Raw genomic sequence first — 26,232 nt, 5'->3', positions numbered from 1 at the left:
GCTGCTCTGCCCCCAGCCTGTAGCGTTCATGGAGTTGGTGTGACCCCAGTGCAGGACCCGGCACTTGGCCTTGTTGAACCTCATACCATTGGCCTTGTCTTGTTGATCCAGCCTGTCCAGATCCCTCTGCAGAGCCATCCTACCCTCAAGCAGATCAACGCTCCCACCCAACTTGGTGTCCTCTGCAAACTGATTGAGGGTGCACTCCATCCCCTCATGCAGATTGTTGATAAAGATATTGAACAGAACCGGCCCCAATGCTGAGCCCTGGGGAGCACCACTTGTGACCAGCTGCCAACCAGATTTAACTCCATTCACCACCTCTCTTCGGGACTGGCCCTCCAGCTAGTTTTTTACCAGCAAAGTGTACGTCCAGCCAAGCCATAAGCAGTTTCTCCAGGAGAATGCTGCGGGAAACGGTGTCAAAGGCTTTACTAAAGTCCAGGTAAACAACATCCACAGCCTGTCCCTCATCCACTAAGCGGGTCATCTTGTCATAGAAGGAGATCAGGTTAGTCAAGCAGGACCTGCCTTTCATGAACCCATGCTGACTGGGCCTGATCACCTCATTGTCCTATATGTGCCACGTGATGGCACTCAAGAGGATCTGCTCCATAACCTTCTCTGGCACCAAGGTCAGACTGATAGGCCTGTAGTTGCCCATATCCTCCTTCCAGCCCTTCTTGTGGGTTGCTAACCCACGTTTGCTAACTGGGACCTCCCCATTTAGCCAGGACTGCTGATAAATGATGGAAAGTGGCTTGGTGAGCACTCCTGCCTGCTCTCTCAGCACCCTGGGGTGGATCCCATCTGGCCCCATAGACTTGTGTGTGTCTAAGTGCTGCAACAGGTCGTTAACCATTTCCGCTTGGATTACGAGCACTTCATTCTGCTCCCCGTCCCTGTCATTCAGCTACGGGGCTGGGTACCCGGAGAACAACTGCTCTTATTATTAAAGACTGAGGCAAGGAAGGCATTAAGTAGCTCAGCTTTCTCCTCATCCTTTGTCACTATGTTTCCTGCCGCATCCAACAAATGCAGATTTTCCTTATCCGTCCTTTTATTGCTAATATATTTATAGAAACATTTTTATTGTCTTTTACTGCAATAGCCGTATTAAGTTCTAGTTGGGCTTTGGCCCTTCTAATTTTCTCGCTGCATAACCTCATGACATCCTTGTAGTCCTCATGAGTGGCCTGCTCCTTCTTCCAAATGTCATAAATTCTCCTTTTTTTTCCTGAATTCCAGCCAAAGCTCTCCATTCAGCCAGGTCAGTCTTCTTCCCCACCAGCTCATCTTTCAGCACATGGGGACGGCCTGCTCTTGCGCCTTTCAGATTTCCCTCTTGAACAACATCCAGCTTTCCTGGGCTCCTTTGCCCTTCAGGACTGCCTCCCAAGAGACTCTGTCAACTAGTCTCCTAAACAGGCCAAAGTCTGCCCTGCGGAATTCCAATGTAGCAGTTCTGCTGACCCCGCTCCTTACTTCTCTGAGAATCGAAACCCATCATTTTGTGGTCACTGTGCCCAAGACGGCCTCCAACCGTCACGTCCCCCGCAAGTCCTTCTCTGTTCACAAACAACAGATCCAGCAGAGGACCTTCCCTAGTCAGCTCCCTCACCAGCTGTGTCAGGAAGTTATCCCCAACACACTCCAGGAGCCTCCGAGGCTGTTGCCTCTCAGCTGTATTGTATTTCCAGCGAGTTGAAGTCCCCCACGAGAACAAGGGCTAGGGATTCTGAGGCTTCTCCCAGCTCCTTATAGAATATTTCACCTGCCTCTTCATCCTGGTTGGGTGGTCTGTAACAGACTCCCACCATGATACCTGCCTTGTTGGCCCTCCCCCTGATTCTTACCCATAAACACTCAACCCTATCATCGCCATCATTAAGATCTAGAAAATCAAAACGCTCCCTAACATGCAGGGCCACCCCACTGCCTCTCCTTCCTGGCCTGTCCCTTCTGAAGAGTTTATAGCCATCCAGTGAAGCACTCCAGTTGTGCCTATCGTCATCCCACCATGTTTCTGTGATGGCAGCTATATTATAGTTTTCCTGCCACACAATGGCTTCCAGCTCCTTCTGTTTGTTGCCCATGCTGCGTGCGTTGGTGTAGATGCACTTCAGTTGGGCTGCTGATCCTGCCACCTTTTGCGGGGAGAGGCCCTAATTCCTACATGACCATTCTCAGGCACTTCCATGGTTTCTAGCACATCAATAACCCTTGCACCTTTGCTGCTGTATGGGTCTCCATCCCTTACCTCCACTGGGATGGCCAGACCAAAGGACCTCGCTAGCACACTGTCACTCAAACACCGATGTGCTGCCCCCAGGCTTATCTCTAGTGAGCCTGATTTTATCCCTTTCATCCTTCCAGTCTAGTTTAAAGCTCTTTCAATGACCCCTGCCAATTCCTGTGCGAAAATCCTTTTCGCCCTTTGAGACAGGCGCACCCCATCTGCCACCAGCAGGCCTGGTGTTGCATAAACCAACCCATGATCAAAAAAACCAAAATTCTGCTGGTGCCACCAGTCACAGAGCCAGGTATTGATCTGCTGGCTCTTCTTGTTGCTTCCCTCATCATTCCCTGCAACTGGAAGGACAGAGAACTCTTCTTGTGCTCCTGATCCCGTAACCAATTGTCCCAAGGCCTTGAAGTCTCTCTTGATTGTCCTTGGACTTCTTGTTGCAACTGCATCGCTGCCTATCTTGAAAAATCAATAATGGATAATAAGCCGAGGGCCATACCAGGGTGGGAAGTTTTCTCTTCACGTCTTTAACCCGGGCCCCAGGGAGGCAGCAGACTTCCCTAAGGAGTGCATCTGGTTCCCATATCATGCCTTCTCTTCCCTTCCGAAGGGAGTCTCCTATGACAATGGCCCATCTCTTTTTCTTTGTGGAAGCAGTTTTGACGCAAGGTGCAAGCCAACTTAACTTTGGTGACACCTCCGAGCTGGATGAACCTTTGTTCTTGCTATTGTTTGGTTCCGCTTGCAGAGCCTTGTACCCAAAATGCAAGGGCCCCTGGGATGGTGGGGTAGTGACAGAGGAGATGTTTCTGCTGTGCCGGGCAGGAACTTATGGCTATTGCCCCCTACTCCTTAAGTCACCGTGTTCAGCCAGTGTCCTCTGTGTCAAATGTCCTGTCTGCCTGTCGGGCTTGTCCCAGGGAAGGTAGGATGCAGCAGTCTGTCTCTCTCTCGCTCTCCCTCATACTCCTCAACCTTCTCACCTCTGTCACCAAGCGGAGGAGTTTCCCTACTTGGGTGCACCTCCCACTGGTGAGCACCCTGCCACTGTCCCATACTGTCCCGTACACCACTCTGGAGTGGCACTGGAGCTCTGCCTCGTAAGCTGTGACAATCATGGGTGCAGAGCTTAGAGAAGACATGGCTTTCTGCCGGGTGGTTACCATAGCTCCCTGGTGGAGCTGGCAGAGCTTCAGCGCTCTTCCCGCGCAGCCTGCCGTGCCGTGCCCTGGTTTTGATGGGTAAGGATAGTAAGAGCCACAAGTCCTTTTGGTTTTTTCCAGCTGTGAATCCACAAGCTTAAACCCATCCCATGAGAGTAGGTGCTGCGGGGCTCTGCGTGGTGGCCTTTGCCAGTGTGGAGGAAGATCTCCTGGGACTGGGTGTCCTTCAACATGGCAATAAGCAGTGGAGGGAGGTAAAGGAATGAAGTGCAAGGGATGGGTGAGGGAAGTGATCTGATCTAGTTAAAGATGTCCCTGCTTATTGCAGGAGGGTTGGACTAGATGACCTTTAAAAGTCCCTTCCAACCCAACACATTCTATGATTCTAAGTGAAGCTGTAATTGCTCTCACGAGCTGTGGGGCATTCATGGGTGATCGTGGAGGTCAACAACGTAGCAAGAGGCCCGCTTGGTCAGAGCAGGCTGTGTTTGCCATAACACCAGCCACCCTGGCACGTTCCTGCTGATGAGGAAGGCTCATGCTTTGCATCTGCCACACACGTGGGCCACCGCTCTTCCCCTTCCCCCTGTCCTGCATTACTGCGCTGCTGCTTTGCTTAGCTTCCCAGCGCTGCCTTCTACTGTCCCTTCTGCAGTGCGTGACGTTCAGGTTGCTTTAGGCTTGTCCCAGCCATCCCTAAGCTCCAGGGCGGCAGTCTCCAGCCAGATCCCTCCCTGCTCAGCTGCAACAGTTGCTCAGATCGCAGGGATGTTGGCCACTGCCCTCTCTTAACAGCCTGACAGCTCCTCACAGCTGGTTCCTCCATCCCTATCTGCATGGAGACCTTCATCCCCTGAAGGACACCAGGCTGGAGGGCTGCAGCTCGGCCCGTCCCTGGGCTTTAAGAGCCCCAGAGCCCTCAGCAGTGGCAAGGGATCTTCCAGCTGCCTTGTGGATCAGCTTCCCAGCTCTGAAGCATGGCACAGATGACGGCTTGCTGCTCGTGGTCTTCGTTAGAGAAAAATCCCTATCCCTGAGCAGTACCGAGGAGGTTGGCATGTAGCACCAGTTAGCAAATACTGCACAAGGGCTTCATCGCTTAAGTGCTTTCTCGGCTTGCGGTTTTTCCCAAGAAAAATGCAGTAGGTCAAGCTTGCAGCCTCCTGGGTGTGCGGGCAGGTGGGCTGGGAAGAAGCACGGGAAGGCCGCAGCAGGAAGGGGGGATGCTGGGGCTGGGGCGAGAGGTGGCAGGGATGGGGGTGAAAACAGGAGAATGATGTGAGGAGCTCAGGGGATGGCTAGGTGGTGAAGCAGCAGGCAAGGAGGCAGGGCTGGGATATGGAGGGGCTAGGTCAGGAGGTGAACTCCGAGTTGGAGAAAATCAGGATGGCCCTGGAGACAAGTGATCCATCCATGCCCTGGGCAGCAGCAGCTCTACCTCACCTCTTCCCGGCAGTGTGTCTCTAGCCTGATCTTAAACACCTCCCCAGACCACCTCTTCCAGCGCTTTCCTGCCCTTTCTGCCAGGAGGGTTTTCTTTTCATCCAGCTTCAACCTGCGTTGTGTAGCTCTGGGGCCGCCTGTGCTCTGCGCAGCGGAGAGGGAGTTGCTTTTCCACCTGACCACCTTGCAGTGGCCTTTCATGCATCGGGATGCTGCTGTAGCTCCCCATCACTCCTCTGATCCTGGGTTTCACGTGACTCAGCCTTCTGCAGAATTTTCTTGCCTGATGGATTTTTTCTGGACTTCTGGTCATTGCTCCTCTGGACTTTCTCCAGCAGGTCATGGCTGCTTAAGGTGTTGCGCAAGCCTCGTGCCCCAGTGGAGCTGCCCCACAGCCCTTTCAGATCTCTCACTCCCCCATCACAGGTTCCTTTTAACTTCAAATCCTGTCCCCCTCCGTGCTGCCACCTCTGTTATCCCCCAACCGTGTCACCTGCGTGATCCCACTCCCAGCATGGCAGTGAGAGCGACTCCCCAGTTTCATCTTCCTGGCCAGTTTTGTGTTCATCTCGTGGTAGTTTCATCCAGCCGCGGGGCTGCCCCTCGCTGGCAGGAGCCTTGCTGGGGCTGTGCAAACCCTTGCTGCGGTGGCGACGGGGCTGGTTGGGGACAGCAGCAGGGCCCCAGGACGGGCCGGGTGCCTGGCGGGACCTTGGAGCCCTGCGCGTCTTGGGGAGGTCACTGGGCAGCGCAGGCAGTCCTGGCCGGAGGGAACCCGGCTGTCACCCCTGAGGTCATCATCACCCGGAGAACTTTTTTGGTGCCGGCATTAGGTAGCAGAGGACTGCAGGCGCCGGTCTGCAGCTCTAAGGGGATAAGGAGAGCACAGCCTTTTCCTGAAATTTGGCACAGGAATGGCACCACTCGGCTTTGTGCCCACAAGGGCGTGCAGCCCTTTGCAGCAAGGGGCCTCAGTACAGGTCTGCACCGCGTCTACTCCCCGCCAGCCCCCAGGCCACCTCTCCTGGCTGACGCTGGCCGCGTGCCTCTCGGGAAGCACCACGCTCGGTGCACGCCGTCCGCAACAGCATCCAGCTGGGGCTGCTGGCCTGGCCCCTGCGCTGGCACTGCAGGTTTGCTGAGGGCCTGTCGCGTTAAAAGGACTGTAGTTTCGATATTTGTCTGTCAGAGTCCCAGGACTTTCACTGATTTACTATCAGAGTCCCACCAAAGGACTTCCACTGAATCAGATTCACAAATAATCGAAATTAGTTATTTTATTGAGAGCGACAGCCGCAGATTCGAGATTGCCGTTGATAAATTCACTGACTACAATAGCGCTAATTACTTAAGGTTAATATGGCTAGCGAAAATAACGATAGTACAACAACCCGGGGTAACATTCCCCAGAGGGTGAAAGGCACAGCGCTTACCCAGAAAGGCATCCCTGCCCGGGGTGGAGGAAGAGAACACAGCCCCTCGACTGCTCTGTCAGGTATCAAGTTTCTTCTCTCCCAATTTAACAGCCATTTTCTCCATCCTTTTATCCCCCAAATTACGAGGTTTCCCTCCCCGAGGTGACATGTAGTATGATTTGGGTGGAGAGACGAGTGCTATAGTCATTTATGTTTAGCGTGATCTCTAAAATCTTCGTTAGCATACACAGGGGTGTCAACTGTAATATGCATTTCACAGGTAACGAGGCAAAGGTCCATCACCGGGCATGGCAGCCTCTCCAGGAAGCAAAGAGCTACACAAAGTCTCTGTTGTCTTGATTTTACTGTCTCTGCTGACGAAAAGCAGGGCTGTCCTGGCTCCCCAAGACTCCCTTGTTATTTCTGTATCCCGTGATAGCCAGACAAGCCTTCACTCCCCTGGGCTGCACAAGAGATAGCAAAGCCAGTCTTAATTGCTCTTTGAGCCTGGAGACTTCACCTCATTATCCAAATTCCACAGGGCCATGCAATGACTGGAAGGCATTTAGGACATTAGAGAAACTGATATCTTTAGGCTTCTGCTTTGGTCAGGGCAATCTGGTAGGTGCCTTTGCAATCCTCGGTGGACCGTGCAACGAGTCTTTTCAGAAGGGCGTTGGTACAGGACGGAGCCGAGCAGCGCAGGGAAGGCCCCCTCACTGATGGCTCCCTGCAGCGTGCCATGGTGGTCTGGTGCTGCGGCACCAGCGGCTTGCAGCATAGCCATGCCAGGCGCAACATGGGGCCAATGCACTGCGTGGGGCTGACGGGCAGGACCCTGGTGGTCAGCGGCCACCCTTCAGGTGGCAACCCTTCACGTGGGCTCTGCTGGTGGCAGGGGACAGGACGGTTTCCCCTGTGGGAGCAGGGCTCCTGCTCACAGCCGGGCAGTAGGAGAGGGAGCCTTGCCCCAGCCCGGGGACCGAGGGTGCGCCAGCAGGTGGGGGCCAGGCTGAGATGCAGGAGGATCGGCGAGTGCTTTGAGAGGCTGCTCCTACCACCAGCGCTGATGCTACCCCAGGCCTGTCTCTCCTCTTCCCTGCCACCCCGGGGAGGATCTGGGCAGGGGTCCAGGCGACGCGGCATCCTGGCACAGCTCCGGGGCAGTCCTGCCCGCGCCCCCGCGCCGCCCTGGCTCTGGGAGAGGTGCAGTGTGAGTAGCCAGCAGTGCTGTGGGGCACGGGCCTGGCCCCACCGTCTCTGCTATCATGCTATTTTTGAATTCTCTTTTGTTTTTTTTTCTTTTTGTTTTGTTTTGTTTTGTTTTCGCTTTGTTTTGGTTTGGTTTGGTTTCCTTTTGTTTTCCTTTTTTTGTTCTGTCTCCTCGTGTTTGGTCCCTAGGAGCCAGCGCTAAGAAACAGGGCGAGGACTTAGCGGATAATGACGGGGATGAAGACGAAGGTATTTCTGTGCTCGAGGCTGCCACTGCATGACAAGCAAAGCAGCTCCGTTTGCCCACCATCCGCTGCCATCCCCAGGGAGCCCTGTGTGTGTCGGTCTGCCGTGCCAGGCCGCTGTGTGGGGTGGGGGGCAGGCTGGCTGGCTGTGCAGGGCGCCCGGGTCCTTCCCCCTCCTTGGGACAGGGTGGGGGAAGCACATGGGATTTTTTTGCTTTAGGAAAAGTTTGCTCCCGCTCCGCTTGAGCGAGGGGAGGGAGGAAGCATGGCAGCTTGGGAGGAGAGGAGCCTTCGGGCACCTGGGCCCATTTCACCCCGAGCCCGGTCACATCCCACCTCCAGCCTCATCCCTCTGGGGTCAGTGACATGCAGCTGGGAGCCAGTGACCTCCCACTCCACCCTTGCCCGGACCCGACGTGGGCACTGCCGTGGGGTGGCCCTGCCAGCAGCTTGGCACCCTTGGCACCTGCAGGGTACCTGGCCATGCCCAGAAGACCCGAGGTCTGCTCGGACCATGGCTTCTGTTAACTTCTCTCCTCCACCCAACGCGAGTGAGGTCTTGCTTGCAACCAGAGCGTTAGCACCAGCTCAGGCAGAGTCAGCGGGCTTTTAAGCAGATGTGATTCTAGATGTACGCCAGGGCTAAGCAAGCTGCAGAATAAGCTATTTTTAGTAAAAGAGGGTTGTTCATCTGCAGGGTATGGAGTCAGTGTGTTTGGGATGTGAAGAGGAGGCAGGAGGAAGGGTCGGCCAGGGTGCAGCCCTAACGTGCCGAGGACAGTAAAACCTCATGGCGTGCAGGAGTCCCAGGGCAGCTCGAGCAGCGCCTGGCAGATGGCATTTAGGACCTGGGAAACAGCTGAAAAGCTTTTTCCTTGGCACTACCAAAACTCTGTTGTTTTCTCCCACTAACCTGTGCCCCAGGATCTCTTGTACCAGGGCGTAAACTGGCATTCAGCCGAACTGACTTGACTGTGCTAAATCCCTGCACGCTAAAATGTGCCGCAGTGATTAGGAGCCATTTATTTCCTGGTACATCTCCGCACATTGCTGCCATTCTGCTGTGAGGATGTCCCTTTGCATGTGGGTGGGACCACGTGGCAGGAAGAAGAGGACACAGGCGCAGGCACCAATGTTCCTGCCCATCACATTTCAAGCAGGTGGCCCTGGGAAGGGTTGTCCTGCCATAGCTCTGCCACACGGGCGACGTCTGCCCCGGAGGAGCCGCAAAGCACTTTTTGCTCCCCAGGTCTGTGCATTTGCCTGGCTTCATCCTGGCGATAGGAAAAGAGCCAGCACAGGTTTTGCCATGTCCTCATTCTCCTGGAGGGAAGAGGTTTTCTATATGGACGGGAGGCCACCCTTAGCCATGCTGTGGGCCGCAGCTGGTGGTGGGAGTAGCCAGGGGTACCCATCAGCCTGCCCTGCAGCATCCTGTGGTGGGCAAGCCGTGGGGAGAAGTGGTCTTGGTCAAGGGTTAGGTGGGTGCAAAGCAGCATGTCCGTCCCAGCCAGGCATCCCTGCTGAGTCCGTGTGGCTGTGTTCCCAGGAGTCCCAGCCCCGTGGGCTACAGGGACGGCACCGGTGAGGGAGGCAGGCAGGGAGGAGCTGCGGCTGGCCGGGGCAGCCGAGGCTGAGCCGTCCTGGCAGGTGATGCCAGCCTGCCCGAGCAAGGTGATGTGTGCGGGTGAGCATGAGGGAGGGCAAAGTCCTCCTCACCAGCCCAGGAGAGGGCTGGGTATCGCAGGCATGTGGGACCTGGCACCGTCTCCATGACGGGCGCAACTGCCTCCTGTGTGTAACATGGGCGAGATGTACCAGGAGCCGAGCATGGGCGTTCCTTGTGCCTGGGCTTGGCTCCATGAGGGATCCCAGGCCAGTGGCACAGAAGAGGCAGGACGTCCCCCAGCCAGGGCCAGTCGAGAGAGGGAGTGTGGCTGCTCCCTGTCCCTTAGGCTCCTGCAGTCCTTCCTCCCTGGCCCTTGGGGTCCCATTCCCCATCCTCACTCCATGCCTCATGCCCTGTCCTTCTCCGGACGCTGTGCTCACCTCCCTGACACGCACACACTGTCTGCCTCATCACCATGTCTGTGTCTGGACACTGGGGTGCCATGGGTTGACATCCAGGCAGCTGGCAGGTTTCTGCCTTCCCAGGGAGATGTGAAGTGGGGGCAGGAGAGTCAGATGTTGGAACACGCACCAGTGCCAGCCCCCGGCTTCCAGGTCCTGCACAACCCCCCCATCCCTGCCCCCCCGGCAATGCCAGCTTCCAGGACTCACGGAGCCGAGGGCTTGGATCCAGCCAAAGTCGGGACATGGGGCTGCATTCCGGGGCTGGACTCTGCAACTCCTACCTGCAACGGAGGTGCCGCTGGCCTGGCTCCCGCACGCGGCCAGAGCCCAGCTCCGGGGAAGAGCAGCCAGGTCCAGCGAGCATCTTTCCTGCGTGTGCTGAGACCCCCCCGCCGAGGGGACAGCATTGTGGGGACGGCGCAGCAGCTGCCACCACCCAGAGAGGGGCTGGCGGGGTTGGTTCAGTGGTGATCGGCTTCGGAGATCTACGCTGTGGCCCCCAGGAGAGCTCTGGGTTTGGCTCCTAAGCCCCCTCCCCAGTCCTGGCAGCTGGCATTGCCCTCGTCCTTGGTCTGCCTGTCGGGCAGGGTGCTGCGGCCGTTGGTGGGGGTCCTGTGTTTAACCGCCTCTCCTTCCAGACATCCGGGACAGCGGGGCCAAGCCAGTGATGGTGTATATCCACGGCGGCTCATACATGGAGGGCACGGGGAACATGATAGACGGCAGCGTGCTGGCCAGCTACGGGAATGTGATTGTCATCACCCTGAACTACCGCGTTGGAGTGCTGGGTATGGGCTGGCCGGCGTGGGCTGTGCCGCCAGCACGGCTGGGCGGCGGGGCGAGCCCCCCATGGCCGACTGGGCTTGAACCAGCCGGGAAGAGGGTGGGGGGGGTGAGTGGGGCCCAGCGGGATGGGGGCTGTGCCGCGGGGGCTGCCCCTGCCCTCCGCCCGGGCCGCCAAGCGAGGTGCCACGTGGCAGTGCCCGCAGCGTGGTCTAATTCCTGGCACCGCCCCCCCACTCTCCAGGCTCATTTACACAACCTGGCTCAGCTGAAAGCAAATATTGGTCTGTGGTTAAATAAATAATAAATGTGTTTACCCAGCATCTTTTCCTGAGAGGGCTCGGATGGGTGAGCTGCCAGCAGGTATTGCCTGGCTGCCCCTGGGGACCCAGCAGCTCTCCCTCCTTGGGCACGGGCTGCTTCCAAGCCAGTTGAGCTGTCGGGACCCCCGCAGCCACTCAGTCTGCACAGGGAGCCACCGAAGGGTGTCGGGCACCATATAGAGGAGGGTGGAAGCCCAGTTTTCCTGAGCACTGGTGACCTAGTGAAGCAAAATGGGGACACGGGATCAAAAGGCAAGGCGGTCCCCTGCCTGCTGCAGCAGAAACCCCCGGACACAGGACATCTGCCCGCAGCATCACTGCTGCCTCCCTTATCAGGGAGGTTTGGGGAGAGCAGGTTTCTCAGCCATCTAGCCTGGCACGGTGCTCTCCCCGGGCAGCTGGGCTCCCCCAGCTGGTACCCGGGGCTGCACATCCCTCTGACGGCCTCTGGACCCCATAGTCTCTTAGGGAAGATGGCAGTTACCTGGCAGAAAATAGGCTTTTCAGTAAAAACAAGCCTATTCAAGATCTGTCAATATTAAAAGTCAGGCCTTTAAGATGGATAGGTAAACGTAAGTCACAATAGGACTTGAGTGGTGCCATTGTCATCTCCGTTGAAGTGCTGCAGCGCGTGAGGCCAGAGCACCTCCAGTGCCAGCACCGCTCCCTGCCTGATGGGGTTACCCACCTGAATTTTACCTCAGGACCATGGTTTTGGCTTCCTGCTTTGAGTCAAAGCAAACGGAACACTGATAGCTTATCTTTGGTGTTCCCTTTGCTATTGAAAGCATTTCTCAGCATCTTCCTCACTTAAGAGCCTTTGTATTTTAAGCTGCAGTCGGTTCCTCTCTGCCCAGCCCACCTTCTGACACTTATAGAGCCTCCTCCGGGCCACGCTAGTCCATGGGAAGCATTGGCTGTGCACGCACTCAGCCTGCCTGCAGCCACCGATGCTTTCTCAGCTTTCCTTGGAGCATGTGGGAGACGTCTTGGCCCGTTATTAGCACAGGTGGTGGTACGGGTAGGACGGGGCTTCGTGCCCTGTCACTGCCTGCAGTTAGGTGGCGAGGCTTCCCAGGGCTGGCAGCTCTGTGCTTGCAGCCTTTGGCCCCTCTCTGTGCTGTGCAGAGGGTGCCTGGAGCTCAGTGGTGTCCCTGCTCCAGCTTAGAGCTCACAGGACTCTCATGGTAGTGGGGTCTCATGTTGTGGTGGGACAGTGTCCTAGAGAAGCTCCTCTAGGCTGGGGAAAGGGGGGTGGGAGGTCAGGCCCGCCCCCTGCAACTTCCTCATCACTAACCAGGCTCCCCTTGGCACGCAGGGTTTCTGAGCACGGGAGACCAGGCTGCCAAGGGCAATTACGGGCTGCTGGACCAGATACAGGCACTGCGCTGGGTCAGCGAGAACATCGCCTTCTTTGGGGGGGATCCCCTGCGGATCACCGTCTTCGGCTCTGGAATTGGTGCCTCCTGTGTCAGCCTGCTCACCCTCTCCCACCACTCTGAAGGTAGGTGCCAGCCGTGCCCGAGCACGCTGCGGCTGACAGCAAGCACCCTGCTGACGCTAACCCGGGGAAGGGAGCCCGCCCGGCTACCTCCAGCCGCCCTAGGAAAATCAGGGCTGCTTTTTAATTTGTCATTGGTGAGAGCCTGACTCAAGGCCAGGAATCAAAACCTTCTCGTCGTGGGCAGGGAGAGGCCAGCAGCAGAGCCTGTGGGAGCCGGGGAGGGAGCTGGTGCTCTCGGCGCGTGGGGCTGCAGCCCGGGGCATCATACTGGAATAGAGGGGAAGCCAGACCTGAGCCTGGGGCGGGATGGAGGGCCACATTGTGCGAGACTGGGTGAGCTGGAGGTACCGCGACTAGCAAAACCCAGGTAGAAGTGATATGATTGATATCTGTAAATACAGCAGAGTGTTTACTCTAGATAAAGGAAGGAATTATTTACACTAAAAGATTGTGTTGGCATAAGAGCAAATGTCTGTAGCCACCTGTGAAGACATTTACATCGAGCATTGGGAAAAAAAAAAATAACCATGGGAGTAGATGTGTTCTCGATAAACTTCCTCAAGGAAATCGCAGGAGCAAAGCCTGAACTGGATGTGGTCCACAGGGGACCAGACTGCCAGGGACTTAGTCACAGGGGCTTTATATGAGGGTGCAGCCCTCTTCCAGCGCTGTGTCCCCAAGCGTGGTGCAGGGGAGAAGGGGACATGTACGGACAGTGGATGCAGGCATGACTCTGCACCCCGGAGAGACACCCAAAATCGTGAAGAGCTGCAGCCCTGCCCAACAGCCTGGGAACCACAGAGGAAAGCAGAAGACCTTCAGAACCTCAGCAGGGCTGATGGTGTGGCGGAGGGTGTGTGGGAGGAGGCTGGCACTGGCCAGGCTGCCAGCAGAGTTGGGCAGCCTTCCTCTGGCCCTGGGAGCCGTCGACGGACTGATTGCCCCGATGTTGTAAGCAGGAGTGATCTCAGGCCAGACTGCTGAGAAGGTGGCTGCACCGGCACCAGCTTCACGGTCTGCTCGGTAGTATTCGGTGTGGGGGTCTGCAGGTGCTGTGGGCAGCAGGAGGCTGGCATTGGCTGCGGTGGGAGGTGGCAGAGCCTGTGCTCATGGTGGGGAGTGAAAGGCGGCACCCCGCTGAGCCCAGACCTGGCACAGGGCTGGTAGGACGCTGGTAGTTCTCCGTGGAGTCAAAGGCAAGCCAGAAACAGCTCTCTCCTCTCAAATTTCTCCCGTTGCCCTTTTGGTTAAACTTGTCTGATTCTGGCAAACCACTCGCCCTGTGGTGAGCCCACCCCCACGTGGAAACCCATTGCCGTGCTGGGCTCTGCTTCCCACTGATGCCCCTTCCCCAGGGACAAGAGGGGCCGACAGGCTGCCTGTGCCTCCGCACCCATCCCTGCTGCCCATCCGAGTGCCCAGCGGTTGCAGCTCTCTGCCAGCCTCTCCTCGGATGGGCCAGCGAACCGAAGCGGAGAGGCTGAGCCGTGCTGCCATGGCCCACGGGATGAGAGTATGCAGAGGAGCTCCGGAGCCTCCTGGGTGGTGGGATATCCCAAGCTGGCTCTGCAGCCAACCAATGTCCCATACTCCTTCTGTGCCGGAGCCTGTGGCACAGCAAGCACCAACCCACCCTATGCAGAGTGCTCCTGCTCTCGGGGTGACGGCTCCCATCGCTGGGCTCCCCTTGGTGCCCCAAGGACCAGAGCTCTGGGGGATGCTCTGCCCCACAGACCCAACAACATCTCTGGACCTGGTGGGCAGCTGCTTTCCAAAAGCTGGCAGCTTGGGCACTCCCACATGAAGTCCATGGTGGTCCCTAGTCTTCCATGACTGCCCTGCAGGTCTGCTGTCACCGTCGCCGGTGCCCTGCCATGTTTGAGTAAAGCAGGGAGAAACAAAAAGGCAGGAAAAGCTGAAGTGATCCAGGCCTGGCAGTGCGTATGGAGCTGCTGTTGCCGGCTCAGGACATGTTTGTTCTGGATAGAACGGCAGTTCCCTGTTGCCTCGGGGTGTTCAGGTCACTTGTGCTCCTGCCTGGGTGCCTGAAGTTAGCTCCTCTGTCATCCTGCTCCCCCGTGCCAGCTCCTGAGCAGGATGCTCCTGGGGCTGTTGCCCTATCCTCTGCAGGTGACTTGGACAAACATTAAGGGGTGTTAGACTACAATAAGCTTAAGAACATGGAAAATGTGAGTTATACCTACAGAGCCACTGCTGACGTTGCAATAGCAGAGCAGGGCGGGACCAGGGCTGCGCTCACCGCTTTTGGGGCTCCTGGGGTAGGATTCCCAGCTACCCAGCTACCCGGAGCTGTGCAGCACAGGTGGCAGCTCTCTAGCTCATAGGAGGAGATGCTTCTGATGGCTAAAGCCGGAGGATCCTTCTCTTGTGTTGGGGTAAATCAAGCAGAGAACTCATGAAGTTCAACCAGGCCAAGTGCAAGGTCCCGTACCTGGGTCATGGCAATCCCAGGCACAAATACAGGTTGGGCGGAGAATGGCTGAGAGCAGCCCTGAGGAGAAGGACTTGGGGGTGCTGGTGGACGAGAAGCTCAACATGAGCAGGCAATGTGCACTTGCAGCCCAGAAAGCCAACTGCATCCTGGGCTGCATCAAAAGAAGCATGGCCAGCAGGACGAGGGAGAGGATTCTGCCCCTCTGCTCCGCTCTGGGGAGACCCCACCTGGAGTACTGTGTCCAGCTCTGGAGCCCTCAGCACAAGAAGGACATGGACCTGTTGGAGGGGGCCAGAGGAGCCCATGGAGATGCTGGGAGGGCTGGAGCCCCTCTGCTGTGAGGACAGGCTGAGAGAGTTGGGGGGCTTCAGCCTGGAGAAGAGAAGGCTCCGGGGAGACCTTCCAGCCCCTTCCAGTCCCTGAAGGGGGCCTACAGGAAGGATGGGGAGGGACTCTGGATCAGGGAGTGTAATGATAGGACACGGGGTAACGGCCTCAAACTGAAGAAGGGGAGATTTAGATTGGATATCAGGAAGAAATTCTTGGCTGTGAGGGTGGTGAGGCACTGGAACATGTTGCCCAGAGAAGCTGTGGCTGCCCCATCCCTGGAGGTGTTCAAGGCCAGGCTGGATGGGGCTTGGAGCAACCTGGTCTGGTGGGAGGTGTCCCTGCCCAGGGCAGGGGGTTGGAACTAGATGATCCTTAAGGTGCCTTCCAACCCGAACCATTCTGTGATTCTTTGATTCTGTGTGTAGGAAAGGAGCACAGGTAGATGTTTGCAGACTCATTTCTGAGCAGTGGACAGGGCATGGGATGCAGCTGCAGGGGCCCATGCAGGGCTGTGCCATCCCTGTGTGGATCCCTGGGGCTCTGCGTGCCCTCCTGCCCTTGATAGGCTTCCTGGGCAGCATGGGCACAGGGTGGGGAGTCTTTTACGGGGTGAAAGCTCCTGCAGAAAGAAAAAGGGCTTTCTCTGGGTGTAATGCATTCGTGATGCTTCTTGGGGTCCTCCTCTCCATCACAGGAGTGCCTGGGAGGCAGGTAGGGATCGTGGGGAGGTGCTCTCAGCCCACAGAGTCCCTCTCGGGGATTGGGTGCTTCTAGCAGGGCAGCCCCAAGGCTGCAGAGTGGTTTTCACGGCCAGATGGTGACATCTCTTTGGAAGTGGGACTGTATGCTTGGCTGCCGAAGTGGCCCCAACCACTTGTAGAGGCCTGGAATGGAGGGGGCAGCACGGAGAGAGGCTGGGAGTGGATTGGAGGCGCTAGTCCCCAACTTTCCAGCTACAAAAACTGCTGTCATGCCAGTATAGCATTTTTCAGGTGACACTAGGCTTTCTGCCACTAAACCATGCACCTGTGTGCCAAAGGCGGCCCCATCCATCCCCAGTGCCTGTGGTGTGGTCCCGCTGCATGGCAGCGGTGCTAGGTGCCCCGCACCCTCGCAGCTGTGGCAGAGGAGCCAGCTGTAAATGCTGTGAGGTGGGAAGGGAGTGCTTGGTGCCGCAGACAGTGTTCCGTCAATGCAGAAGCCATGGTGACAGAGGATGCAGAGAAGTCAGAGTTACTCGGTGCCACCTTTACTTTGGTCTTTACTGCTCAGGCCAGCCCTCAGGAGTCACAGACTTTGGAGGTAACAGGGAAAGTCTGGACGAAGGAAGACTTCCCCTTGGTTGAGGAGGATCAAGTTAGAGATAAATTAAGTAAACTGGAGATCCACATGTCCATGGGTCCTGATGGGATGCACCCGAGAGTGCTAAGGGAGCTAGCAGAAGTCATTGCTGGGCCGCTCTCCATCATCTTTGGAAGGTCCTGGAGAACAGGAGAGGTGCCTGAAGACTGGAGGAAAGCCAATGTCACTCCAGTCTTCCAAAAGGGCAAGAAGGAAGACCCAGGAAACTACATGCCAGTCAGCCTCACCTCCATCCCTGGAAAGATGATGGAACAGCTCATTCTGGGCATCATCTCAAAGCATGTGGAGGAAAAGAAAGCTATCAGAAGTACTCAACATGGATTCACCAAGGGGAAATCATGTCTGACTAATCTGATAGCCTTCTACGATGGCATGACTGGATGGATAGATGAGGGGAGGGCAGTGGATGTTGCCTACCTTGACTTCAGCAAGGCTTTCAACACGGTCTCCCACAGCATCCTCATAGGGAAGCTTAGGAAGTGTGGGTTAGATGAATGGACAGTGGGGTGGACTGAAAACTGGTTGAAAGACAGAGCTCAGAGGGTGGTGATTAGGGGCACAGAGTCTAGTGGGAGGTCAGTGACGAGTGGTGTTCCCCGGGGTCAGTACTGGGCCCAGCCCTCTTCAATATATTCATCACCTGGATGAAGGGATAGAGTGCACCCTCAGCACGTTTGCTGATGACACAAAGCTGGGAGGGGTGGCTGACACACCAGAAGGCTGTGACACCATACACTGAGACCTTGGACAGGCTGGAGAGCTGGGCGGAGAAAAACCTCATGAAGTTCAACAAGGGCAAGTGTAGGGTGCTGCCCCTGGGGAGGAATAACCCCCTGCACCAGGACAGGTTGGGGATGACCTGCTGGAGAGCAGCTCTGTGGAAAGAGGCCTGGGAGTCCTGGTGGACAACAGGATGGCCATGGGGCAGCAATGTGCCCTCGAGGCCAAGAAGGCCAATGGCATCCTGGGGTGCATCAAGAAGAGCGTGGCCAGCAGGTGGAGGGAGGTCATCCTCCCCCTCTGCTCTGCCCTGGGGAGGCCACATCTGGAGTGCTGTGTCCAGTGCTGGGCTCCCCGGTTCCAGAAGGACAGGGAACTGCTGGAGAGGGGACAGCAAAGGGCTACCAAGATGCTGAGGGGACTGGAACACCTCTCTCATGGAGAAAGGCTGAGGGATTTGGGTCTCTTCAGTCTGGAAAAAAGACGACTGAGGGGGGATCTTATCAACGCTTATAAATACTGAAAGGGTGGGTGTCAGGAGGATGGGGCCAGGCTCTTTTCAGTGGTGCCCGGGGACAGGACAAGGGGTAACGGGCACAAACTTGACCATGGGAAGTTCCACCTAAACATGAGGAGGAACTTCTTTCCTGTGAGGGTGGCAGAGCCCTGGCACAGGCTGCCCAGGGAGGTGGTGGAGTCTCTGTCTCTGGAGACATTCCAAACCCGCCTGGAGGCGTTCCTGTGCCACCTGCTGTGGGTGACCCTGCTCTGGCAGGGGGTTGGACTGGGTGATCTCCAGAGGTCCCTTCCCACCCCTGCCATTCTGTGATTCTGTGAAAGCAAATGGCCATAAAAGGACCTCAAACCACTCCCCGGCCCCGTGCTGGAGCACCTATCTTCCCAGGGATGGGGCAGCCGGCTCTGGAGCACAGCAGGGGATCTGCACTAAGATACAGCCTGCAGACCAGGCGGGTTTGTTTTTATCGCATCGAAATAAAACTCATAGTGATCAAGAGCTATTAATGAAGCTGCTAATTTGTGCCTGCTCTGCCAGGCGCTGCGAGAGGCAGACACCGGAGGCTGGTGCAGCGCACGCTGTGTCTGGCTGCTGGGGAGACCCGCGGCTCCCCTGCCAGCCTCAGCCCTTGTAGGCGGGCGGATTCCTCGCCAAGGACCAAGGTGCTGCTTCTCCCCCCAGCCAGCCATGCCAGGGCAGGAGCTGTGACTGCCAGGCAAACCTCTTGTGTTTCCTTTGCCCCATCTCCTGCTCCTTGGGGGCTGCTGCCAGCTCTAGCGATGCTCAGACCTCAGCTGGACAAGGCACCCAGCACGCCGCTTTGAGTAGTGCTTGGCCCAGACAACGCCAGAGGTGTTTCCAGTCTCAGCTCCCCAGCAAAGCGAGCAGGGAATCAGGAGGTGGCAGCAGCCTGCAGCACCAGGAGCCCTGCAGCGGACCCCCTGGTCCCAGCGTTTGGCTCAGCGGTGCCGCGGCAGCCAGCTCTGCAGGACACAAGGTGCATCAGGACCCTCACCTCAGAGGGGAACAGGCAGGGAAGGCAGAGCTGCATCTTCCTGCCTGGGCCCCAGCAGGCTGGAGGGCTCCGGGGTAAGCTGCAGGGTGGCAATGCCTCCCTGGGGTGCTTGTCCTGGAAGCTGGCATGGAGGGGGAGGCCATTGGCAGGTCTGGGCTCTCGTGGACTCCTGGGTCCTCCTGGGTCAGGATGTGGCCATGCAGAGACACAGCAAAGGGGCTCCATCAGGGACGTGACCAGCTGTTGGTGACACCAGCACGGACGTGACCAGCTGTTGGTGACACCAGCTGCCTGTGTTTCCCCAGGCAGGGGTGGGCAGGGGCAGAGCCCAGCCCAGTAGGTCTGTCTGGGAAGTGATGCTGCTGGCGGGGAGCTATAGCTGCTGCTGGGACAGCATCTCCTGGGAGCCAGGGAAGCCCCATCCTGGCTCTTTGGCGCATGGATGATGGCGCAGAGCAAGCAAACCCATAGCCAGGCTCCAGCCCATAGGCTGGGTACAGCTTTCTAGGGCACCAGGAGGTGACAAACAGAGCTTGTGACTTCTTTTTGTCCCAGCTCGTGGGACTGTACGTCAGGTACTTGGCAGAGTGAGGACTGTGCGTGCAGACAAGAGCTATGGACATGGTGGCCAGGAGCCAGGAGCCTCTAAACAGTTCTGCTGCAGGAAGGTTCACGCTCCCCTGTAGAGCGGCACAGCCTTGGCTGCACAGGGGGTCTCACGCAGGCATTCCACGTTTCAGGGGGCCAGGGGCGGCCCCATGGCCACTATGCTGCTGTGCCAGCACCATTCGGGGACCGCCTGAGACAGTCCCTCGCAGTGAGCAAGTGCCAGAGTCCGGGGAAGGCACAGGCAGCACTCGGGGTGCAGGTGAGGGCTGGCCGAAGAGCAAGGACCCCAGGGTGCACCCCGAGTCCGGCTGCCTTTCCCTGCCCCGGAGACTCCGCTTCCTCACGGCCCTTTGTATTCTGAGCACAAGTGCCATTGACATGGGGCTGGAGCCCAGCCACGCATTCCTCCGCCTGGGCCAGGGCCTTTGTGGCCCCGTTTTCCAGGGCGAAAGTCCACTCCCTCTGTGTTCCCGGTGGCAGAAAGGCCCTCTTTGTGCGTCTGGCAGCGTGCTCCTGCAGGGCCGGATTGGCACCGAGCAGCCCCAGCTGGGCAGGAAGTGGCAGGGAGGGGGGTGAGGGGGACCCTGACAAAGCGGTGGGGTGGGACACACAGGGTTAAGTGTCCCTGAGCAGGCATTAACCCTCCCGCTGCTGCCAGCCTGCAGCCAGGCTGCTCCTTGAAGCTGGTGCCACCTTGGGCTGGGGGGCAGCGGTCGGGGGCTCAGGCAACATGTCCGGGGGGGGCTGGGACAGTGCAGGCTGCTTGGCCAGGCCAGGCTGTGATGGAGCCACGGCACCTCTCCTCCTCGCACTGGGACAGAGGGATGCCAGGCCATATCTTGCAATGGGTATGGAACAGGGAACTGCTGGAGAGGGGACAGCAAAGGGCTACCAAGATGCTGAGGGGACTGGAACACCTCTCTCATGGAGAAAGGCTGAGGGATTTGGGTCTCTTCAGTCTGGAAAAGAGACGACTGCGACTGAGGGGGGATCTCATCAATGCTTATAAATACTGAAAGGGTGGGTGTCAGGAGGATGGGGCCAGGCTCTTTTCAGTGGTGCCCGGGGACAGGACAAGGGGTAACGGGCACAAACTTGACCATGGGAAGTTCCACCTAAACATGAGGAGGAACTTCTTTCCTGTGAGGGTGGCAGAGCCCTGGCACAGGCTGCCCAGAGAGGTGGTGGAGTCTCCGTCTCTGGAGACATTCCAAACGCGCCTGGAGGCGTTCCTGTGCCACCTGCTGTGGGTGACCCTGCTCTGGCAGGGGGTTGGACTGGGTGATCTCCAGAGGTCCCTTCCAACTCTACCAGTCTGGGATTCTGTGATTCTGTGGGATCCTCGGGAGCCCTTGGTTGCTGCCAGGAGCACCCACTACATGCCCAGCTGCCACCCTGCCACCCGCGTAGTGGCTCCGAGCTGAGCCCCCACTGTGAGTGGGCAGCACAGCCCCGGCAAGGCCAGGCACAGGCTGGAGTGCTGGGTCCTTGCAGGGGTCCAAGGGCATTGATGCCTTCTCCACGCTGCATCCTGCACAGCTCACCACGCTATGAGCTTTCTCCGCTCCTTGCCTGTCTTGCAGGACTCTTCCAGAGAGCCATCATCCAGAGCGGCTCCGCGCTCTCCAGCTGGGCAGTGAACTACCAGCCTGTGAAGTACACTAGCATGCTGGCTGACAAGGTGGGCTGCAATGTGCTGGACACAGTGGACATGGTGGACTGCCTGCGGCAGAAGAGTGCCAAGGAGCTGGTAGAGCAAGACATCCAGCCAGCTCGCTACCACGTGGCCTTTGGGCCAGTCATTGACGGGGACGTGATTCCAGATGACCCAGAGATCCTGATGGAGCAGGGTGAATTCCTCAACTATGATATCATGCTGGGGGTCAACCAGGGCGAGGGGCTGAAGTTTGTGGAGGGCGTAGTAGACCCCGAGGACGGCGTCTCAGGCAGTGACTTTGACTACTCGGTCTCCAACTTTGTAGACAACCTGTATGGCTACCCCGAGGGCAAGGACACCTTGCGGGAGACCATCAAGTTCATGTACACAGACTGGGCTGACAGGGACAACCCTGAGACACGTCGCAAGACTCTGGTGGCCCTCTTCACTGACCACCAGTGGGTAGAGCCGTCGGTGGTGACGGCTGACCTGCATGCCCGCTATGGCTCCCCAACCTACTTCTACGCCTTCTACCACCACTGCCAGAGTCTGATGAAGCCTGCGTGGTCCGACGCAGCCCATGGGGATGAGGTGCCTTATGTGTTCGGGATCCCCATGATTGGCCCTACAGACCTCTTTCCCTGCAACTTCTCCAAGAACGACGTCATGCTCAGCGCCGTGGTGATGACCTACTGGACCAACTTTGCCAAGACAGGGTGAGTGGGGACGGGTGCTGTGCCTGGAGGATCTGCACTCCTTGCAGCTGCACCCCTTGGAACCATGCTGGGGGGGGGCGGGGGTCATGCCTGGTGTGGGAGACACTCAGCCCCCTGTCCCCAGAGGTCCACGTACTGCACCTTCACTCGGGTCAGGGCATCAACACATAGTAAGAAGCCAAAAGCGTGGCCAGCCTGCAGGACAGGATCCAGCCAAGCACAGGAGTGGGGAGGTTGCTTGGCCGTGGTTATCGTGGGTGAGACTTGACCCAGGGTTAGGGTGCTGCCCATCCATGCAGAGCCTTTCGCCACCCCACCCTGTGCCACCACTGGCAAAGGTCCTCCAGCCTCCACCTCTGTGCTCGGCTCTCCCTCCTTGCCTCTCCGGCTTTTCCTAGCGCTAGCTCTGTTTTCCCTGTGTTTCGCAGGGACCCCAACAAGCCTGTCCCCCAGGACACCAAGTTCATCCACACCAAGGCCAACCGGTTTGAGGAGGTGGCCTGGTCCAAGTACAACCCCCGTGACCAGCTGTACCTGCACATCGGGCTGAAGCCACGGGTACGCGACCACTACCGGGCCACCAAGGTGGCTTTCTGGAAGCACCTGGTCCCCCACCTGTACAACCTGCACGATATGTTCCACTACACCTCCACCACCACCAAAGTGCCACCACCCGACACCACGCAGAACTCCCACATCACCCGCCGGCCTAACGGCAAGATCTGGACCACCAAGCGCCCCGCCATCTCGCCCGCCTACAACAGTGAGAATGGGAAGGAGAAGTGGAGCCCAGAGCAGGAGGCGGGCACGCTGCTCGAGAGCCCCCGCGACTACTCCACCGAGCTGAGCGTCACCATCGCCGTGGGCGCCTCCCTCCTCTTCCTCAATGTGCTGGCCTTCGCCGCCCTCTACTACCGCAAGGACAAGCGCCGGCAGGACACACACCGGCAGCCCAGCCCCCAGCGAGGTGCCACCAACGACATCGCCCACGCGCCCGACGAGGAGGTGCCCTCCTTGCAGGTGAGCCAGGGGCACCATGAGTGTGAGGCTGTGCCGCCCCACGACACCCTGCGCCTGGCCGCTCTGCCCGACTACACCCTCACCTTGCGCCGCTCTCCAGACGACATCCCGCTCATGACCCCCAACACCATCACCATGATCCCCAACTCGCTGGTGGGGCTGCAGACCCTGCACCCCTACAACACCTTCACTGCTGGCTTCAACAGCACGGGGCTCCCGCATTCACACTCCACCACCAGGGTATAGCTGCCCGCCGCCGGCGCACACGCACGCACGCACGCACACGCACGCAGCAGACACTGGCAGAGGGACCAGCGGGGCGATGGAGCCCCCGGACGGAGGAGCAGCGCCCACGGACAGTGAGGCACCGAGCCCGGAGACCTGCAGAGTCCCGGTGCAGCTGGATGTCCCGCTCTTCGCCTGGCGCATTCTTTCATTCCTATCTAACTTTTGAGAAATGCTTTGACTCTTCTGGCTCCCCGTTGGAGGGTAGCCCTGGGGTGCCAGTGGGGTGCAGGGGGTGGACATGGCGCAGCCCCTGCGCCCACGCACCGGTGCGGGCAGGGAGAGGGAAGCCCCGCTGGCAGCAGCCATGGGGCTCCCTGCACCGGGGCTGTGCCTCCCAGCGGGGCGATCACATCCCCGGTGCTCCATCCGCTGAGCACCCCAGGACTGATGAGGAGCAGGGCCGGGCATTCCTCTCAGCCGGTGCCCGGGCATCCCCAGGCGACTTGGTATCCCGAGTGCCCTGGAAAAGGCTCCTTCACTGTGTCGAGAAGTGGCCCCGGGCCATGGTGCTATAGGCAGAGGGAGCGGGCAGGGTCTGGGGACCCGGCCTCCTGCTGGGTGCGGGCACTTGGGCCAGTGCCGGGGCTTGGGGACCCCAGAGACCCTGGGAGCGGGGCCCCAGGCTGGACACTTGGCACCTCTGCCCCTCTTTGCGCTGCAGAGAATCTCTTTTGTGTCAGTCGTTTCTCTTTGCAGAGACGTTTTTTAAGCAGATCTTTAGTTCTTTACACACTAACGGAGTCGCCGCGTTTTGTCCTTTGTAAAGATTTTAAAACCAAGTGTTCTTGATATAAAATAAAAAGCCAGTTAGAAGCCAGCGTGTGCGCGCAGTGCCGGCCCCCCGCGGCCCCCACCTGCCGCGGGCAGGCGCCAGGCAGGGCACTGCCTCTGCGCCGCGGGGCTGCGCTCTTTTGTATTTTTGATATTCTCCCTCCTCTGTCGCCCGTGCCCCACATATCTCAGCCAAATAGCCTACCCGACGGCCCACCCATGAGCACCCCCCTCGCCCCGGCCCCTGCGCCCAGTGCCACCCACTGCCCCGCGCGGGCATCGCTTGCTGTGAGCACTGTCTGCCCACCACCATCAACCCAGGGCAGCACCCCAGCACCGTGTCCCAGTGCTCTCCACCCTGACCTGCTCCCCCAGGAGCATCCCATGTCCGCTTCTCACAGCTTCCCACAGCCGCCCCAGGACCACGCTGTGCCCTCCCTGCCTGCGCCGCTGCCCGAATGCAGAGCCAGCGATTTGCAGCCTGCGGCAGGGGTGGGCAGCGCTGCAGGGCTGGCAGGAGCAGGGTGAGCCACGCACCCACAGCGACTCCAGCTCCCACCTTGCTCCCACTGGGGCCTTTCCCCTGTCACAGGGTGACCCCCGGCCCCCGGCTCCAGCACCCGGGACACGCGGCTGGGAGAGACGCTTGGGCAGAGGCTGCTCGAGCGGGGCCGCTGGGGGTGACGCAGCCTGCGCGGGGCTGGGAGCACCTGTCCCAGGGCTGGGCACCCACTGAGCTGGTGACAGCCACTGAGCTGCACGCGGCTGTGGGTAGCGGGGCTCAAGGCGAGGGGCTTCGGTGCAGCCGGGCGTGGAGAAGGAGCTGCCTGGGACCCCACGCAGGGCACCCCGGTCTCAGCCCCCCCCCGCCCCAGGCACCGGCACCTGGGGCTTCAGGAGGCAGGAGGAAGGGACGGGTCCTTGCAGGGACACCATTATCTTGTCCCTGTGCAAGACGGTCCGGCTGGCAGACGCTGCCCGTGCTGGCGGCCGTGACGCACCGGTGCCGACTGGCCCTACTGCCTGGGGCCAGCGCACCCCCGGCCCTGCACCCTGCCCCGGCCCCCGCCTCCGGGCAGGGCTGAGGGTGAGGATGCTCGTTGCAGAATGTATTTATACCCTGTCACCCACGCAGAGTAACAAATTCCAAATAAAACAGAAGTGATATTTTTAATAGCGGTGTGTCTCGCCTCTTCTTGGGAGTGTGTAGGGGCCAGGGGCTCGCAGGCTGGGAGGGGCGCCCTTGTGCTGGCTCAGAGCCCCCCCCCAGCTATGGCCATGCCTGCTGGCAGAGGGTCCCGACGGTCCCCATGTCCCTGGCACCCACCCTGGGGAGGCAGTGGGAGGACCCCAGTACGACCCAACCGAGTCGGGGTGCTGGACCCCTAGCGCAGCACGCGTGGAAGCCAGCACCTTGTGACCCAGGACTGCCAACACTGGGTGCCACAGTGGGGTGGTCCCCACATGCCCACAGCCCTGCTGGGCCCCCTGCCCCAGCACTGGGACCCCGTATGGGACCTCAGCTGCCCCACAGCCCCCTCCCACCGAGCTCCCCCCGCACCTCCTCTGCCTTTCCCAGCCCAGCTCCCCTCCCCCTGCTTGCCAACCAGAAAAGCTGCTGGTTTCATTTCTTTTTAATGTAATTTCAACTGGAGTTGCCATGGAAACCAGGCATGGGGCCTGAATCGCCTCCAGGCAGTGTGCAGGCAGCGGAGCCAGGGCCGAGGCCCCGAGCCGGGGTGGGGGGGCAGGCAGGGGTCTGCGCAGGGGGCTGCACGGGAGGCTCTGCCCAGGGCCCCTTGCCACTGCAGTGCCACTGGCACACGTCGCCCTGCTCAGCACAGTGCTCCAGCCCCCGCACCGGACCCCCATGGCCCCAGTGCTGCCCAATATGGGGGTGCTGCAGCCCCTGCCAACCTGTGCCCTGCGTCCTGGAGCTGCAGCACATGGCAGGCAGCACGGGTACGGGCTAGGGCACCAGGCGGGGGTGGCAGCAGGCTCCTTGCCATGGGGCAGGTGGAGAGGGTGGGGAAAGCACCGGAGGCAAGCGGTCTGCTGTGCTGTGCTGTGCCATGCCGCCATGGACAGGGATGCTGGGACGAGCTGAGCCATGATGGGACTCTGATGGGACTCCCGAGCGGTGCACAGGACTGCCTTCCCTTGGGCTTTTCCATGCCGATGGGCAGCACTGCTCACTGCGGGCTCATATCTCCGGGCAAGGGGACGACTCCCCACGCTGAGCCCTGACCCACCGCCCCATCCAGCGCTGCCTCAACCACCGGCCCCTCTGGTCCGACCCACACGGCAGCCCCAGGACCGTGGTCCCAAGACCCTCCCTCGCAGCCACTGGGTGCCTCTGTTTA

At 59.0% G+C, this 26,232-nt stretch overlaps 1 protein-coding gene across 3 annotated transcripts in view; it reads left to right on the top strand.

Annotated features, from left to right (window-relative positions):
- The window catches only part of NLGN3 (neuroligin 3), a 52,155-nt gene extending 27,112 nt beyond the window's left edge, over nt 1-25,043 (top strand). For 2 of the 3 annotated variants that reach the window (XM_063345368.1, XM_063345367.1), the window contains 5 exons: nt 7,671-7,730; nt 10,438-10,587; nt 12,224-12,409; nt 21,001-21,790; nt 22,219-25,043. In XM_063345368.1, coding sequence (XP_063201438.1) covers nt 7,671-7,730; nt 10,438-10,587; nt 12,224-12,409; nt 21,001-21,790; nt 22,219-23,056 — 2,024 coding nt within the window. In that variant the 3' untranslated portion in view covers nt 23,057-25,043. The remainder of the gene's footprint in view (nt 1-7,670; nt 7,731-10,437; nt 10,588-12,223; nt 12,410-21,000; nt 21,791-22,218) is intronic. The other variant, XM_063345369.1, reaches the window with a different exon arrangement.
- Nucleotides 25,044-26,232: the final 1,189 nt, after the last annotated feature.

Source organism: Chroicocephalus ridibundus, chromosome 9 (assembly GCF_963924245.1).
Source record: "Chroicocephalus ridibundus chromosome 9, bChrRid1.1, whole genome shotgun sequence".
In the NCBI taxonomy this organism is placed as follows: domain Eukaryota; kingdom Metazoa; phylum Chordata; class Aves; order Charadriiformes; family Laridae; genus Chroicocephalus; species Chroicocephalus ridibundus.
The sequence above is the reverse complement of the archived record's forward strand: the minus strand, read 5'-3'. Positions and strand labels throughout refer to the sequence as shown.